This window comes from Salvelinus namaycush, chromosome 19 (genome assembly GCF_016432855.1).
Source record: "Salvelinus namaycush isolate Seneca chromosome 19, SaNama_1.0, whole genome shotgun sequence".
NCBI lineage: Eukaryota > Metazoa > Chordata > Actinopteri > Salmoniformes > Salmonidae > Salvelinus > Salvelinus namaycush.
The window spans coordinates 26,871,988-26,888,491 of record NC_052325.1 but is presented as its reverse complement, the minus strand read 5'-3'; the positions used below and the strand labels follow the sequence as shown (position 1 = coordinate 26,888,491).

The following is a 16,504-nucleotide window of genomic DNA, read 5'->3' as shown; positions in this document are numbered from 1 at the left end:
TGACAGTGCAGTGGAACAATGTCCGTTGCTAACTAGCTACAATGTTTGACAGTTAGCCTAGCTAGCTAACTACTCAATACCCTTACGCTAGCTTGTTGACACTTGGCTAGTTAGCTAAGATAGGTGATTGATTTGCACAGAGTCGATATTATACTAAACCAACATGTTACGCTACTGCTATAGTGGGATGTCACAAGGAATGGGACTATCAAATAATAATTTCCATTTCCTCTGAAAATGCGACACTAGCCGTAAATTATGGCCTGCCATAACATAAACGTGTTGTTTGCAGTTACCTAGCAAGCTATATGGCTACAGTTTTTCCTGAAAGAGAAGTTAGAAAGTTGGTTACTAGTAAAACTTATTTGGAGCGAATTCTAACGTTAGTTCGTTGCTTGATCAGCTAGCTGGCATGTTTGTTGTGGTCAGCCACACAGGCAGTTATGGACGGTTTCATAGCACATAAGGTAGCTAACGTTAGTGTATAATACAGATGCGACACAGGCCTGTCACCACCTACAATGGCAATCTATTACCCCCCCAAATAGCGAGCTAATGAAAGATTGATAGCAAAAGTAGCTAGCTACCACTCCCCCTATTTTCAGTAGGCTATAGAATGCAGTTCCTAGTATCAGCCCAGCAGATGATGATGTAGCTACACCAACAACAGCTGCGGGCCTTGTCAGATCTTTTATTGTTGTTTGTTTTTGTCCTGTGTATTACCTAGATGTAAATATGTATGGTTTACTGAAAAAGGTTATCTGAATTTTCAGCTTTAGTTTCACTCCTGTGTGCTACTGCATTTCTTTCCCCTGTTTACCCATCTGCCCACATAGTCACACATTCATGCTGCAACGCCTCAAAGACTGACCTATTTTGAGCCCTTACACAATTCATGCCAAGCTGCTTACAGAGACCATAAGAACCTGTAGTATAAGTAATTTCTATTTTGCCATATCCCCATAGTCTGACATTGTCTCTGCACTAGCTTCTTGTGCAAAGTCTATGATTTGAGTATGATTATAAGCCTAAATGTTAAAAAATGTGTCACTAAAATGCCATGGTATAAGACACATGAACTGAGCATCATCAAAACCATCAGGAGAAAATACAACTTGCAACATTGTAGTAGAGACAGAGATGCCTGTCAGTTTGCTGCTGTGTGGCAGTCACGCAAAACTATACTTCCTAGTTCGAGCTGCATTTCTATGGTCATAGCATTGGGGTCAGTACATAGCTGAGGTTAGCCGGTAACAGCTTGCGTTGTTGTTTCTGAAAACCCCACCAAAGCAGCCAAGAGACCAGGAGGTCCTGGGACAGCAGAGGAAGAGAAAGAGAGTATTCATTATTTCCCCTGGTTGGTTCCCATAGAGGACAGGCATCCTATCAAAGACTGGCCGTCTAGACTCAGATTCAACCAGCTGCTTTGGACAGCGCCTCAAAGAACAGCTCACATTTCTTGGGAAACTTTCTTCCTCGCTCACTGTAAATATTTTTGCTGTCTTTAGCTGCTCTTTCATGCTTACCAAGTGTGTTTCTCCTGCCCTGGGTTAGTGTTCAGACTCTGGGTCCACACCCCTGTTCTCTCTACGGCCGTTTGATCGTCCGTGCTGGCTTGGAGCCTGAAGGAAGACATCAGACAGAGTGACTAGGCCAACATCTAAGGCTGCTGGAAACCTGATCGAAGAATATCTGCTTTTATGATTTCTGAATTTATTGAACTTAATCTGAGTGTTTGCTTGAGTGCATCAGTTCAGTTCATCTCCACCAGTGTTTGTCTTTCTGAGGTGACTGGGGTTGTGTTGTTGTGCAGTGGTACATCTAACCTCTTGACCTCTACAGCTGACTTCCTGTTATGATTAGGGTTTGTGTTGAGAGTGGATGAAGACTGAGTCTTATCAAAGAGGGTTTAGTATGAAGACATTAAGAACAAAACATTAAGAACACCTGCTCTTTCCATGACATAGACTGACCAGGTGAATCCAGGTGAAAGCTATGATCCCTTATTGATGTAATTTGTTAAACCCACTTCAATCAGTATAGATGAAGGGGATGAGACAGGTTAAAGAAGGATTTTTAAGCCTTGAGACAATCGAGACATGGATTGTGTGTGTGCTGTTCAGAGGGTGAATGGGCCAGACAAAAGATTTAAGTGCCTTTGAATCGGGTATGGTAGTAGGTGCCAGGCGCACCGGTTTGTGTCAAGAACTGCAACGCAGCTGGATTTTTCACGCTCAACAGTTACCCGTGTGTATCAAGAATGGTCCATCACCCAAAGGACATCCAGCCAACTTGACACAACTGTGGAACGCATTGGAGTCAACATGGGCCAGTATCCCTGTGGAATGCTTTCGATACCTTGTAGAGTTCATGCCGCGACGAATTGAGGCTGTGTTCCTAGGAAGGTGTTCCTAATGTTTGGTATACTCAGTGTAGATTTTACATGTGCTAAGGCCACAGGGGGCTAGAGATTATTACAGATACCTCTGATATTCTTGTGATAGATTACATAAAATCCTTGAAAGATACCAAAATTCTGTTAGTTTACTGGTGAACTTGTAAAGTTTCCATTAATATACCCTCCCTTTGCAGCTGTACTTGCAATGGACTAGGATCGTTGTTTTTCATTCTAATCTTTGAGACTTGTCAGTAAATCAGAATAGAATGATATCAAATTTTCAAATATAAAATCTCTCCCTCTTTCCCACCTCTCTCTCCTTCCCTTCCCTTCTTTCTCCTTCTACAGGTGAGTGGCTAGTGCGCCACACCCAGCCTGCGTTGCCATGGATGCCTGTGCCCGTATCCGAGGAGTTCCTCTCAGGACCAGAGCCTCCATCAGGAAAGAGGTTAGAGTCAGACTGCCATATTGACTGATCGATTGATTGATTTCATTTAAATGTTGATAACCTGGTGCTGTGGGTAAGGTTGTGCATGTGTGAAACCTAAGCTTCCCTCTAATTGTGTGTATGGTGTAGACGGTGCGTGACAGCGGGCCTCAGTGTGTGAAGAGCCTTCTGAGGAGCAGGAAGGAGCTGTGCAGCATGGGACTGGAGCTACAGACCAGAGACACACCACGCCTGACTGAGGTGTGTATCACAACACACACACGCTTTGATTATGACTTCATGATTTTGAGGATTTCCTTAACTTGTCCTTTTCTTCCATCAGATCAATTTTGTGTGTTTGCCTGGCCTCTCTGAAGGGGAGGATCTAACTCTACAGGTGAGACGTACTGCACCAGCTCTGACTCTTGTGTAGTTCAATGAATGCGTAGAAACAATAACAAAGCGTTTCTGTGAAAATTTGAGAGATGGGGCTGGAGAAATGTAACCACTCTCAAATTCATAGACAGAGCTGTGGATGCAAGGACTGACTATCCATGATATGAAAATGATAGTTTAAACCATGTTTTGAAGTTATAATGTTTGTTTACATTTACTTTGTTTACTAACGTTGGAGTAAACAAGCTTATATTTTGGGTTCTGATGGGATATGAACTAAGCTCATGAAGCATTTATTTATAAGTTATATTATTCAAGAATCAATGGGTACATATAATTAATGAATTAAGTCCAAAAATGGATGTAGCAACTGCTGATTGCCCCTTTAAGTGATGCGTTATGAATGTATTATTTGTGTGCTGTTCTGTCCTCATTCCCAGGCCCTGTCGTCTCTCTCAGGGGACCTGGCGGAGCTCCTGAGGTCTCCCCACGTTACCAGCCTGAGGAACGAAGAGGTGCTGCTGCTGAAGGACAGCAGGAAACCAGCCGACAGGAGGGACTCTACAACACAGGTAGACATGAGAGGAGGAAGTGCCTAATAGGTAAAAGGGGAAAGACTGTGTTTCTCAGGTCTATAGACTGCTTCAGAGTAAATACAGTATTTCACAGGTAAATAAGTTCAATATAGTTTTGAGGCTGATTCATAGGACCTTACTCAGGCTTCTTGTAAAGGCCTGAGAGATTCTGTGTTTTCACCCTGTTGAACCTAGCCAGGTATACAGATGTCTGGGATAGTGTGGTTGCTTGTTTTCTCACAAGTGATTGCCACATTGTCCTGCCTGGTCCCATGTGTCTGTGCTAGTGTTCAGTCTGGCTCTGCAGCATTGTGGTTACAGTGTGTGTGACATACAGATATACAGACAGGCAGTGCAACTAAAACTGAGCCTCTACCCACGGTGGCCAAGACAGAAGTGACGCTGAGTGTTCTATTCTGCATATACAACAACACATCAGACCACAATCAGACATGCAGACATAACAAGGCTGTCCCAGTAGAGCCCCTCTCTCTGTAAGACACAGCCCGAAGGAAAGAGAACTCTTGTGTGAATTCCTGTGAGTTTCCAAAGCCAAAGACTCTCCGATGATTAGCGTGTCTTGGCAGGCGCTGACAGTCTGCAGACCTAGTTTTTTATTCCTCAAAGAGCTAATTGTCCCTTGGCAGTAAGAATAAACTACTGTACCAGGCAGCCAGCAAACTCTGACTGTTTCTTCTCTATCCTCTGCAGCAGTGCTCGCTAAAGGCGGTGTGTGTTGTAAGGCACAGCTCCAGCCCCAGTCAGCCCATTGTTGGTGTGTTGGTGGGCCTGCTGGGGCGTTATGCTGCGGGGGTCCGTTATGCCCTGGAGCTCCAGGCCCTCCACAGGGGCACGGCAGAACCCTGCCAGCCCGAGGACGATGACACCAACCAGTCTGTGTCTTCCATCGAAGATGACTTTGTCACCGCTCTGGAACACCTAGAGGAGGAGGCCACCGGAGAGAATAACAACGGTAGGTTCATCACAGCTCTATGTAGAGGAACCTTCAATAGAGCATGATGTGTTCACTTATTATTGCATAACCTTAAGTGTTAACTAAATTTAGACCGAAACATTTACCCCCCCACTCTCTATCTCCCTCTTTCCCTAGCCGATGACTCTTATCTCCATGGAAACCAGCGTGATGTGGCCTCCCAGACAGTCCCTGCCCACAAGAGAGACAAGGACCTATCAGGCTCCAGGATCATAATCAGCTCTGCCCACAGGATGTCTTCAACCAATCGTAGGTCTCCTCCAGAGGTGTCCGTTACCGTACAGTGCTCCAGAAGGGCAGAGTCCCAGTGGACCCTCTGCAGCCCTAGAGCCCGGCTCCCCTCCCCCACACGTCCCGTCAGCGAATCAGAGGAGTCGGACGGCTCCAGCCCTAGTCCAATCATCTTCCTAGATGAGGTTGGCTACCAGAAAAGTCTCAAAGCGACACTGGACATCCCTCAGATCCCCGGGGGGCCGACGGACAGGGTGGAGGACTCTGACTCTGAGGTCAGCGAGTTCTTCGACAGCTTTGACCAGTTTGACGACCTAGACGAGCTGAGCTCAGAGAGCTGTACACTCACCCTGCCTTTAGACCCGACTTCCTCTGTTATCATTACCGGCCCAGACCAGAAGAAGAAGTACTCTGGTACTGGCAAGTCAGGGTCCAAGAAAGTGTCCCGAAGCTGTTCCACCATGAACCCCCACCGGTTCGACCAGCGCACCCTCCCTGCGAATGTGAAGAAGCCCACCCCGCTCAGAAGCCCCCTTCCCCTTGGCTCTCCGTATGGATCCCCTGACTCCCCCCGGCCGGCCCGGACCTCCTGTGAGGAAGGTGGAGGTCCTCTGTTCAGCCCCGTTAGCTCCTCAGCCTTCAGCCCACTCGGAGATGGAGCACTGGATTACTTCTGGAAGACCGAGGGAGATGGAGGAGATGAGTCAGAGCTAAAGAAACCCCAGGACCTGTGTTCACTCTACAAGACTTACTCAGACTTTGCCAGCAGTCTGTCCAAGGAGATCCTGGGCTCCGTGTGTGGATACCAGTCTCCTGTGGACCTCAACGACAACAAGAATCTGAGCTGTGTCTGTCACAAGGAGTTCCAGAACCAGTCTGGACACGTCATGAAGCTGTCTGAGATCCAGGAGACGGTGACTGTCTCCAAGCTGCAACAGAAGCCCCAGTCTCTGAAGGACGGCATCCAGAGGTTTGCCACAGACTTGGTAGAGATGAGTCTGGGCAGCGCTCTGAGAGACCTGCAGAAGGGAGTGTCCTCTTGCACCACCACCCTATGCCACCTGGCCGCCAAACTCACCACATCTGTCTTCCAGATGGCCTTCCAAGAGATTGGCATGCGCCGCGCCTACGTCCTGAAGGAACGGGCCATCAACGGGCTGGCTGGGTTCCTGGTGGGAGAGGCAGTGTCGGGCGCTCTGAAGGACTTCCTGACGGTGAAGAAGCAGATGTTCAACAGCACCGTGACTCAGTTTGCCGCCGACCTTGCGGAGGAGCTGGTGTTTGAGGGGATGATGGAAGTGTGTCAGTTCTCCCACCCCTCCACCCCCCTCACCCCCAGTGACTGGTCCTTCAGCGTGGGGGAGGAGGACGATGAGGAGGTGGTGTCCTCCTATGCCTCAGACCTCTCTGAGTCTGTCCTCCAGGAGGCCTTCATCGAACTGTCCCAGGCTGACGTGGCCTTCACCACCCAAGCAGCCATCAGTGTCTCTCTGGACAACATATTCTACGTCAGCACTGACGAAACACACACTACCTGCAGTACCGCTGCTGACCACCAGGCTAACCCTGCCGAGGAAGGCCCAGGTCCATCAGGGGAGGATGGCTGTACTGTGAAGAAGGCTCTGTTCTGTGTGTCTGGGATGGCCAGCTGTGTACCTGTCCCCCAGGCAGGCCAGGCCATCTCCCTCTTACACGACTCAGAAGACATCTGCCAGTGTAAGACCAGCCTGGCCCACACCTCCCAGACTAGCCCTAAGAGGAGCTGCAGCTCAGAGAGCAGAATGGTGACCACAGCCGCCTCTGATGCTACTGCTACCACACAGACTGACCTGCTGCCAAAGACCCCCTTTCACAACTTCTCTGGCAACATGGTGGATATGATAGTGAGTGAAGCGTGTGAGCTGATGACTGCCACAAAGATGAAGAAGAAGGTGGAGGACTGTGCTGACTTCCTTTCTAAAGCCATTGTTGGTCGGGGACCTCCATCCGGACAGGAGGGTACTGTCACTGACCAGACCTCCCACTCCTCTCTCCACCCTCATTCTCAGAAACCAGGGAGAGTGACCTGTGAGTCAGGCTCCAGGACCAGCAGAGCTGTCTCAGAGACCCGGCCTGTGATGATGAAGGACACTCTAGAGATTCCAGGGTTTGAGATGGACGGCCGGGAAGGCAGGAAGATGGCCTCCGGTGAGGAGATGGTTCCCAGCACTGGTTGCAAGTCCAGCGGGACCCCTGGTACGCCCCCCTCCACCCCCCAGCATCCCAACAAGATGTCCCAGGAGAAGCAGATCAAGCAGTTCTCCAAGAAGCTGAAAGGCAAACTGGCCAAGGAGTTCTCTCCCGCCACCCCTCCTCCCACCCCACACTACCAGCCAGGGCCTGAGCCCAAAGAGTCTCCCTCTGAGATGGACAAGGCTGACTTCATGCTCAAACTGATGAGGTCTCTGTCTGAGGAGGCAGACGGGAACGAGGAAGAGGAGGGTGGAGTAGAAGGGCTTAACTCTGGAACCGAGACAGGAAACCGTCCGCAGCCAGAACTCAACCTATTGGTTGGAGGACACAAGATGGCCGACAAGGGAGCCCTCCATTACGCAGAGCGCCTGGCGTGCCACATTGTCTCCATGGCGACAGAGATGGACACTCTGGGAGGAGTGGAGGATGGAGGTAGGAGGACGGTGGAGGAGAGAAGAGACAGCGTGGCCCAGTTCTCGGAGCAGACCCTGAACACGCTGTGGATCTACGCTGGCGAGGTGGCGGGAGAGGTGATCAGTGACGTGAAGAGGATAATGGGGTCAGGACAGTGTCGTCAAAGAGCAGTCAAACGAGCCAGCCAGGACTGGTCAGGGGAATGCCCTCACCACCACAACCAACTCCAGCCCAGTGAACACAGCAGGGGCTGCAGAGTGGGTCATCTGGCTGAACAGTGGTCTGGTGACCTCTCCTCTGTCCTCCACCCGTCAACTTCCACCTCTACTGCCAGCTCTGGCCTGTCCTCTGACTATCCCAGCTGTGAAAGTGTGACAGATGAGTACGCTGGCTACCTAATCAGGGTGCTGAAGAAAGAGGGAGGCAGCAGGGAGCTGGTCCTGGATCAGTATGCCAGCCGTCTGGCCTACCGCTCCATTAAACTGGGCCTGGCCCATGCTGCCCGCAACATGAAGAAGAGACCCTCCTCCTCCAGGCACCACTCCTCCAGAAGGCTCCACCAGGATGGCTGCAGGGGGCCCAATGCTGAGCCGTCTGTACCCAGGGACGAAGCAGGGAGAGTGGGATCTCCTTCCAGCGACTCTGATGATGGGAGCCAGAGGGAGTACATGGAGCTGGTGAACTTCGCAGAGTCGTTGGCGTACAGCATCACCTGTGACGTCACACGCAAACTCTGTGTGTCGTCAAACCGACTACCCAAGTCCCTGACTGACTCGTGTCTGTATCAGAAATTCAAGCTGGAGGACATGGCAGAGAACCTGATCAGGAACTCCTTTTCATGCCCCCTGCTGGCCAACGAGGGAAAGAACAGGCAGTACCACAGCACAGGCTGCCTGGACGACGGAGGATACAACAGTGGAGTCATGCAGGTCAGTTTGGTTTAGTTCATCATTTTATTGGAGTAGGGAAAGATACTGTTAAAACATGTACACATTGAATTAACAGCAGTCTGATTCATGTTATCATCATTGCATTGTAGCATTAGACTTCAGCTTTCTCCAATTCCCAGCGTTTGTCTCTGCAGGTCATGGAGCACTATGCCAGGAAGATAGTGGACGACACACTGGAGATGGGCCTAGCCTCGGCCGGACACCCAGCCCAACAGGGTCCAGACAGACACTCCCACTCTGAGAGGCCGTCTGAGGGGGGAGCAGTGGGCTCTGTGCTGGGGGAGACAGCCTGCCGATACTGCCAGGTCAAGAAGTGTCAGCCATTTTATTTCTGATTGATTACTTATGGTCTATCACCCAACCATTTTTTATATACAGTTCTTGAGTATTCATGATGTTTGTTATTACAGGTCATCGAGTGTCCGTTCTGCTCGTGGCCTAGCAGGCAGTACATCCTTGGGGCAGGAGCAGGCCAGAGGAGGAGGCCGGACGGGGAGGTGGGGGTGTGTGGCCTGGAGATCCCTGAGATTTACATCGATCTGGACCGCAGGGCAGTGTTCGCAGAGGAGATCGTCACTACGGCGATGGAGGGGGCGAAACGAGAGCTGAGCAACACCAGCCTGAACGCTGACAGCGGGATCGGACACGACGGGCCAAGCTTTGCCGAGAGTCTGACCGCAGAGATCATGACGTCCGCGCTGTCCAACGCATGCCAGACTGCCAACCTCAGGTACAAATACATTGTGGCAAAGTCTGTGTAAGACACAACACCACCAATCTGTGACTAGCCCTAATGTTGTAGAGAGCAACCACATGGTGAGTCAAGGCCCATAAGATTCCATGACTGTTCACATGGATTTCCTTATGGTTAACCATGATGCTTAGTAATATGTAAGGGTTTTACTAATTCTTGTGACGCACCATCTTGGGCAATTAATTGAAGAGTCCATAATTTTCGCAATTTTGTACTTGACCAGATTACACAACAATAGTAAAGGAGCCAAGAAGAGGTCCACCATCTTGATTACTAACTATATTTCTCTCAGTCCCTAATGTTGGTAGTATTATGAACTGTATGTCTCTGTATAAAGATTCTGTATCTTTATTCTTGCGTCTGGTTCCCTTTCTCCATCTCCCTGTGGTAGCTCTCCAGGCAGGGAGGCCACAGAGTCCACGGTGTCCCAGCAGCTCAGTCTGAGTGTGGGAGATGACAGTCTGGGCAGCTGGTCCAACCTCAGCTTTGAGGACGAGCACCCCGACGAGACCAGCAGCTTCCTGCACCTCAGCAGGTAGGAAACACACAGAACATCATGTAGTCTCAAACTAATCTGCTCTGTTCTTTTAGTTTCTCTGAAGGCTACATTAGAGACATCTAATCTAGATTAGTTGATTCATGATTCACCTCTTGAAACACTTCTTTAATGTCTTTGAGTACTGTTTTCTGTCTCACTCTTTCACACCAGCGAAGGACTCTAACCCACGTTCAATGTCCACAGATGGATTGATATATAAGTGAGTAGAGCTTTAGACCAGGGTTGTGGCATTCAGCCTAGACTTCAATTAATGCTGAAACTAATAAAGGCAAGTCAGTCATCACCGCTTTGGCTGCACTGCCAATGAGAAATAGATGTATTTCTCAATCAAGAGGTCAAATGGCATTTCCCATGTCATTTTAAGATGACTGTGGTGATTGGGGATTAGCTGGTTTGATGCTGTGAGACTGAGTTGAGATCAGTACAAGACGGGTTTCTCCATGTTGTCTGTCGGATGGCTGCTGGATGACGTGAGGTCACCTTAGGTCACGACCAGCAGAATGTATAGTTTGGGAACCTGTAGGACCTTCTGCTGCCGAGAAACAAATAACTCTGATTTGAGCAAATAATACATATATTCTCTCAAATGTTGTTATATAATTTAAATAGCTGATTAATGCCAAGTTCTGCTGAGATTGTTTGAGTTAATGCATCATAAGGATAATATATCACTTTTAAGAGATAAATGGCTTTTCCTTTATGATAGAAACACACACACATACTGGTCTGTTAGTGAATCTGGTGTAATGCTCTGAGAGTGACGTGGTCTCACCCAGTCTCACGGTTGGAGGAGAGTTATTGACGTTCTCTGGCTCAGCCTGATATCTCTATGGAAGCAGACCCAGTCAACATGTACACTTCTCTCCCCAGATACTGAATGGGAGAATGTGTGAGGAGAACAGCTAGTTATTTTGAAGGTATCATAATATTTTCTTAAGGTGTGTCTGTAGCAGCCTTTCTCTCTCTCTCTCTCTCTGCCTCAGGCCCTTTCCACAAGAACAAAGTCCTTCCACCGTTTGTTATTCATTAGCTTCTCTCTCCCTTCAAAATACTTTTCCAACTGTCTCCCAACTGTCAACAAATTAACTAGATAACTAAGGAAAGGCTCCATTGTAAAGGTTTTCAAACCCTGGAAGAACTGATTGACTTCTTAACGACCTCTCAGCATACCACTTTCATAAACCACAGCTACGGAGACAGTATTTTAGCTCAGGTCATCAATTAACTAGATGATGTTGGTGGAGCTATTTTTAGGTCTCCACATCATTCTTTACATACCAGAGTGCACAGTGTACAGGTTCCAGCCAGCCTGATAATCAGGGCTAATTTAACTAAACAAAAAAATACATATTGTTGGCTAGGTACCTCGACTAACCAGTGCCCCTGCACATTGACTCTGTACCGGTACACCCTGTATATAGTCTAGCTATTGTTATTTTACTGCTGCTCTTTATTTAACTAGGCAAGTCAGTTAAGAGCAAATTCTTATTTTCAATGACGGCCTAGGAACAGCGGGTTAACTGCCTTGTTCAGGCGCAGAACGACAGATTTTTACCTTGTCAGCTCAGGGATTTGAACTTGCAACCTTTCGGTTACTAGTCCAACGTTCTAACCACTAGGCTACGCTGGTCTACACCTGTTGTATTCAGCGCATGTGACTAATACAATTTGATTTGATAAGTGCAGTGAAAAGTGTTATTTTACAGGGTCAGCCATAGTAGCACGGTGCCCCTGGAGCAAATTAGGGTTAAGTGCCTTGCTCAAGGGCCTTCTCGTATCTACAGTGTGTTGTGATGCTCCAGCTGCCAGCTGGATGTCCCAGTGGAATTCACAAGTGAAGACTAGTATGCAGTGATCTCATCTAACATAATTGGGCAGTCATCAGTTGTTGCTTTGATTGAGTGTTTTTTCAGGACCAAAACTATTGTATGAGCCTCACATTGAGATGGATCATGTAATGCTTTAAAGCAGTTGTTTCTGCCAGGTAAGAAAGATCAACCAGGTCTGTAATGGACCTGCTTGACCAAAGTGATTCCCATGCCTAAGACTGTGTGTGTGCCCATTGTTGAACGGTTGTCTCCCCAGCAGCAATGGGAACAGCAGTAGTTGAAGCAGGTTAGGGTTAGTTGGAGCAGGTTAGGGTTAGTTGGAGCAGGTTAGGGTTAGTTGGAGCAGGTTAGGGTTAGTTGGAGCAGGTTAGGGTTTGTCGGTTCAGGGTTAGGGTTAGTTGGAGCAGGTTTGGGTTAGTTGGTTCAGGGTTAGTGTCATTGCTAGGATTAGGGTAATGGACAGGGTTATGATCAGTGTGTGTATGTTACCAGTGTTGAGCATTGGTCTTGTCTCTTGCAGCAATGGGAACAGCAGTAGTTGGAGCAGCCTGGGGTTAGAGGGAGAGATGTATGAGGAGCACCTGTCCTTCTCTCCTTCCGACAGGTCGGTCCATCCATACATACATACATACATACATACATACATACATACATACATGCATACATGCATACATGCATACATGCATACATACATACATACATACATACATACATACAGCTAACACTGCTATAATGCTGACCGCTAACTCCCACATAGGTGCAGGTTGAAGTTGCCCACAACCACAGATTTAAGATCAGATCCTATCCCCCAATCCTAACCTTTACCATTAGAAAACCATTACATAATGTAATCCTGTGTCAGTGGTTAGGGTCAACTTCTACCTACGCCCCCTAATCATTGCATGATGTCAGAGCTGTGATCAGCAACGCTGTAGAATGTGACTGTGTATGAGACAACAGCTTCTACCCTCTACAGATCCCGCTTGATAACCATTGAGGACAGAGAATGTCTTTGTCAGTGTGTTCGTCGCCACTATGTCGGCAGACAAGCGGAATTAGCCTAGTCAATGGAATCAGTGTGTGTGTGAACCTGCTGCATGTCCTGTAGTGGGTGTGGGAAGGATTGAAGCAGGTTTCTCTGTCTGGCTGGCTGCTTGTCTGTCTGCTTGTCTGCCTGCTTGTCTGCCTGCATGCTGCATGGCTGAGTGTGATGACAACAGACCAGTGTTTATCGTTAACAAAAATAGGGAATAAAATATTCGTCAAACACCTATTTTTCACGAGACTATAACTGTCTAAATAGACCCAGAAAACTACCACTAAACGTAAATGATTTTTTATTTGAGTTGATTAAAATGAGACGAGACAACATTTCTCTGAGTAAAATCTAGAGCACGTAGTTGTCTACAGTGGGAAGGACACGGCACACATCCTAGCCTATATCAGCTGGTGAGCTGCAGGGGAGCAAGCAATGTGGGCAGACAGGCTCCGCCTCCAATTATACACATCGCGCAGGTGACTGTCTTGCTTCCCCGTAGCAACCAGTCACCACCAACGTTCTAGTTAGACACCCTTTGCCTGGTTTAAGAAACACAAGCTGCTTTAAGAAGTTAAAAACAATAGCAGCCTTTAGTTTAAATGAACATGCCAGCTATATTTTTCTCTCCCTTCAGTATAGAAAAGTCTCGCTCAACCCCCGCACATTCCCCACTGCATTTCATAGCCAGGTTCTGTAGCCAACGTACTTGCCAAGTCTCCCTCTTTTCCTCAGAGAAAACAGCTTGATTCTAGCCATTACTGTTCAAAAGATATTACCTATAATACAGCCGCTATGTTTTTTTCTTTCTATTATGCATTGGCGGTCTTATATTCATAAAGTATATCGCGGGCTGTTTTAAAACTTAGCTACTTGCGGACCGGACCGTTAACCATTGGTTTAGGCTACACCTTGTTCAGTCAAGTTACCTCATTAACTAGATATAGCTAACAACCTGTGGCGCGTTCAGCAGGATGCAATGTTTTGGAACGTTCAGATAGAAATATGCTATGTAGAACAAACATGCCTCTGACATGTTGAATAAGGAATAACGTTGGCTCTAGTCATTGAATTTCTATCTGCAACGTTCAAGAACGTTTTGCAACTGAACATGGCCCTGGTAACATTACCAGTAGCCTATATGCAAATATTTGGTGGTACAAAAAGAAAGAAAAATGGATAGCAAACATTTTATTGACTAAATCACTCTTGCCACTACACTTTATCTTACTGCTTAACTTTATTTTGAGTTCATGTGGACCCAGTGACTCAGACATGGGGACTCGGACTGGAACACAGGGGACTTGGGACTCGATTTAGACTTGAGATTTAGTGACTCGACTACATCACTGGGCGAAACAGTCATTAGCTCCCGTTCAAAGTCAGTAGCCCCAATTCTCCTTTTAGGCATCAATGTGGCTGCAGCGTCGGTTGAACGTTGATAACGATGTCAGTGACAAGACGAGTGATGGAGGTGTAACCCATACTACTTCTCCAATACTTTACTGCATCATCTGGTGATTGTGCCTCCTCTCTCTCTCTCTCGCTCTCTCTCGGTCTCCTCTCTCTCGGTCTTCTCGCTCTCTGTCTCCTCTCTCTCCTCTCTCTTCTCTCTCTCTCTCTCCTCTCTCGCTATCTCCACCTCTCTGTATCCTCTCTCTCGGTCTCCTCTCTCTCGCTCTCTGTCTCCTCTCTCTCGCTCTCTGTCTCCTCTCTCTCGCTCTCTGTCTCCTCGCTCTCTGTCTCCTCGCTCTCTGTCTCCTCGCTCTCTGTCTCCTCGCTCTCTGTCTCCTCGCTCTCTGTCTCCTCGCTCTCTGTCTCCTCGCTCTCTGTCTCCTCGCTCTCTGTCTCCTCGCTCGCTCTCTGTCTCCTCTCTCGCTCTCTGTCTCCTCTCTCGCTCTCTGTCTCCTCTCTCTCGCTCTCTGTCTCCTCTCTCTCGCTCTCTGTCTCCTCTCTCTCGCTCTCTGTCTCCTCTCTCTCGCTCTCTGTCTCCTCTCTCTCGCTCTCTGTCTCCTCGCTCTCTGTCTCCTCGCTCTCTGTCTTCTCGCTTTCTGTCTCCTCGCTCTCGCTCTCTCTTCTCGCTCTCTGTCTTCTCGCTCTCTGTCTCCTCGCTCTCTGTCTCCTCGCTCTCTGTCTCCTCGCTCTCGCTCTCTGTCTCCTCGCTCTCGCTCTCTGTCTCCTCGCTCTCGCTCTCTCTCTCCTCGCTCTTGCTCTCTGTCTCCTCGCTCTCTGTCTCCTCGCTCTCGCTCTGTCTCCTCGCTCTCGCTCTGTCTCCTCGCTCTCGCTCTGTCTCCTCGCTCTCGCTCTGTCTCCTCGCTCTCGCTCTGTCTCCTCGCTCTCGCTCTGTCTCCTCTCTCTCGCTCTCTGTCTCCTCTCTCTCGCTCTCTGTCTCCTCTCTCTCGCTCTCTGTCTCCTCTCGCTCTCTGTCTCCTCTCTCTCGCTCTCTGTCTCCTCTCTCTCCTCTCTCTCTCGCTATCTCCTCCTCTCTGTATCCTCTCTCTCGCGCTCTCCTTTCTCTCTCTCTCTGTCTCTGTCTTTCTCTCTTGCTCTCTGTCTCTTTCTCTATCTCTCTCTCTCTCTCCTTTCACTCTGTCTGTCTCTCTCTTGCTCTCACTTGAGTGTGTTTGTTTTGTATGTAATGTGTAATATCTATGTTGGCTGAATTAGGAATTTACATGGACAGATAATTGTTATATATTCTTATGTTTGTAATATTTCTGCTGTTGGGAAGAGAATAGGATGTTATGGAGAAAAGTATGTTGGTAGGACAAGGCTATGTATTGTGTCAGTGATGTATGTTTACTATAGGTTAATGAGGCAATACAAATGCGATGTGACTAAAATGAAAGGATATTTAGTTGACTAAAATGGTCCACTGATTTTGTCATTTTGACAATAACTAAACTAAATCATTATTCAAATGACAAAAAATGTGACTAAGACTTAATATTTTAGTCAAAATGACTGATACTATACCAAATCAAAAAAATGAGTGTCAAAATGAGCAACAGTCATTTAGACCTCCCACCCTCGTCCTGGGGTAAGGGGTATCTATCTCTGTAGCCTGTACAGTACAATGCCAAACCCCACCCTCGTCCTGGGGTAAGGGATATCTATCTCTGTAGCCTGTACAGTACAATGCCAAACCCCACCCTCGTCCTGGGGTAAGGGATATCTATCTCTGTAGCCTGTACAGTACAATGCCAAACCCCACCCTCGTCCTGGGGTAAGGGATGTCTATCTCTGTAGCCTGTACAGTACAATGCCAAACCCCACCCTACTCCAGGAGTGATATTTATGGATTACATTGTCATTTTTTCCTCATCAATCTACACACAATACCTCAGTATGACAAACCTTAAAATGGTTTTTAGAACATTTTGCAAATGTATAATTTTTTAAAAACAGAAATAAGTATTCAGACCCTTTACTCAGTACTTTGTTGAAGCACCTTTGGCAGTGATTACAGCCTCGAGTCTTCTTGGGTATGACGCTACAAGCTTCGTATTTGGGGAGTTTCTCCCATTCTTCTCTGCAGATCCTCTCAAGCTCTGTCAGGTTGGATGTTTAGCGTCGCTGCACAGCTATTTTCAGGTCTCTCCAGAGATGCTTGATCGGGTTCAAGTCCGGGCTCTGGCTGGGCCACTCAACGACATTCAGAGACTTGTCCCGAAGACTTGTCTGCTCTCTCCCCCTTTGCTCTTTCTCT

General features: G+C 47.9%; 1 protein-coding gene across 1 annotated transcript in view; it reads left to right on the top strand.

Annotated features, from left to right (window-relative positions):
• Positions 1-2,783: 2,783 nt before the first annotated feature.
• LOC120063961 (A-kinase anchor protein 11-like) overlaps positions 2,784-16,504 on the top strand; it is a 20,437-nt gene continuing 6,716 nt past the window's right edge. Inside the window, exons 1-10 of the mRNA XM_039014270.1 lie at positions 2,784-2,846; positions 2,976-3,086; positions 3,169-3,222; positions 3,662-3,793; positions 4,508-4,769; positions 4,908-8,596; positions 8,752-8,922; positions 9,028-9,347; positions 9,763-9,906; positions 12,280-12,363. Of these exons, the coding sequence (XP_038870198.1) occupies positions 2,784-2,846; positions 2,976-3,086; positions 3,169-3,222; positions 3,662-3,793; positions 4,508-4,769; positions 4,908-8,596; positions 8,752-8,922; positions 9,028-9,347; positions 9,763-9,906; positions 12,280-12,363 (5,030 nt within the window). The remainder of the gene's footprint in view (positions 2,847-2,975; positions 3,087-3,168; positions 3,223-3,661; positions 3,794-4,507; positions 4,770-4,907; positions 8,597-8,751; positions 8,923-9,027; positions 9,348-9,762; positions 9,907-12,279; positions 12,364-16,504) is intronic.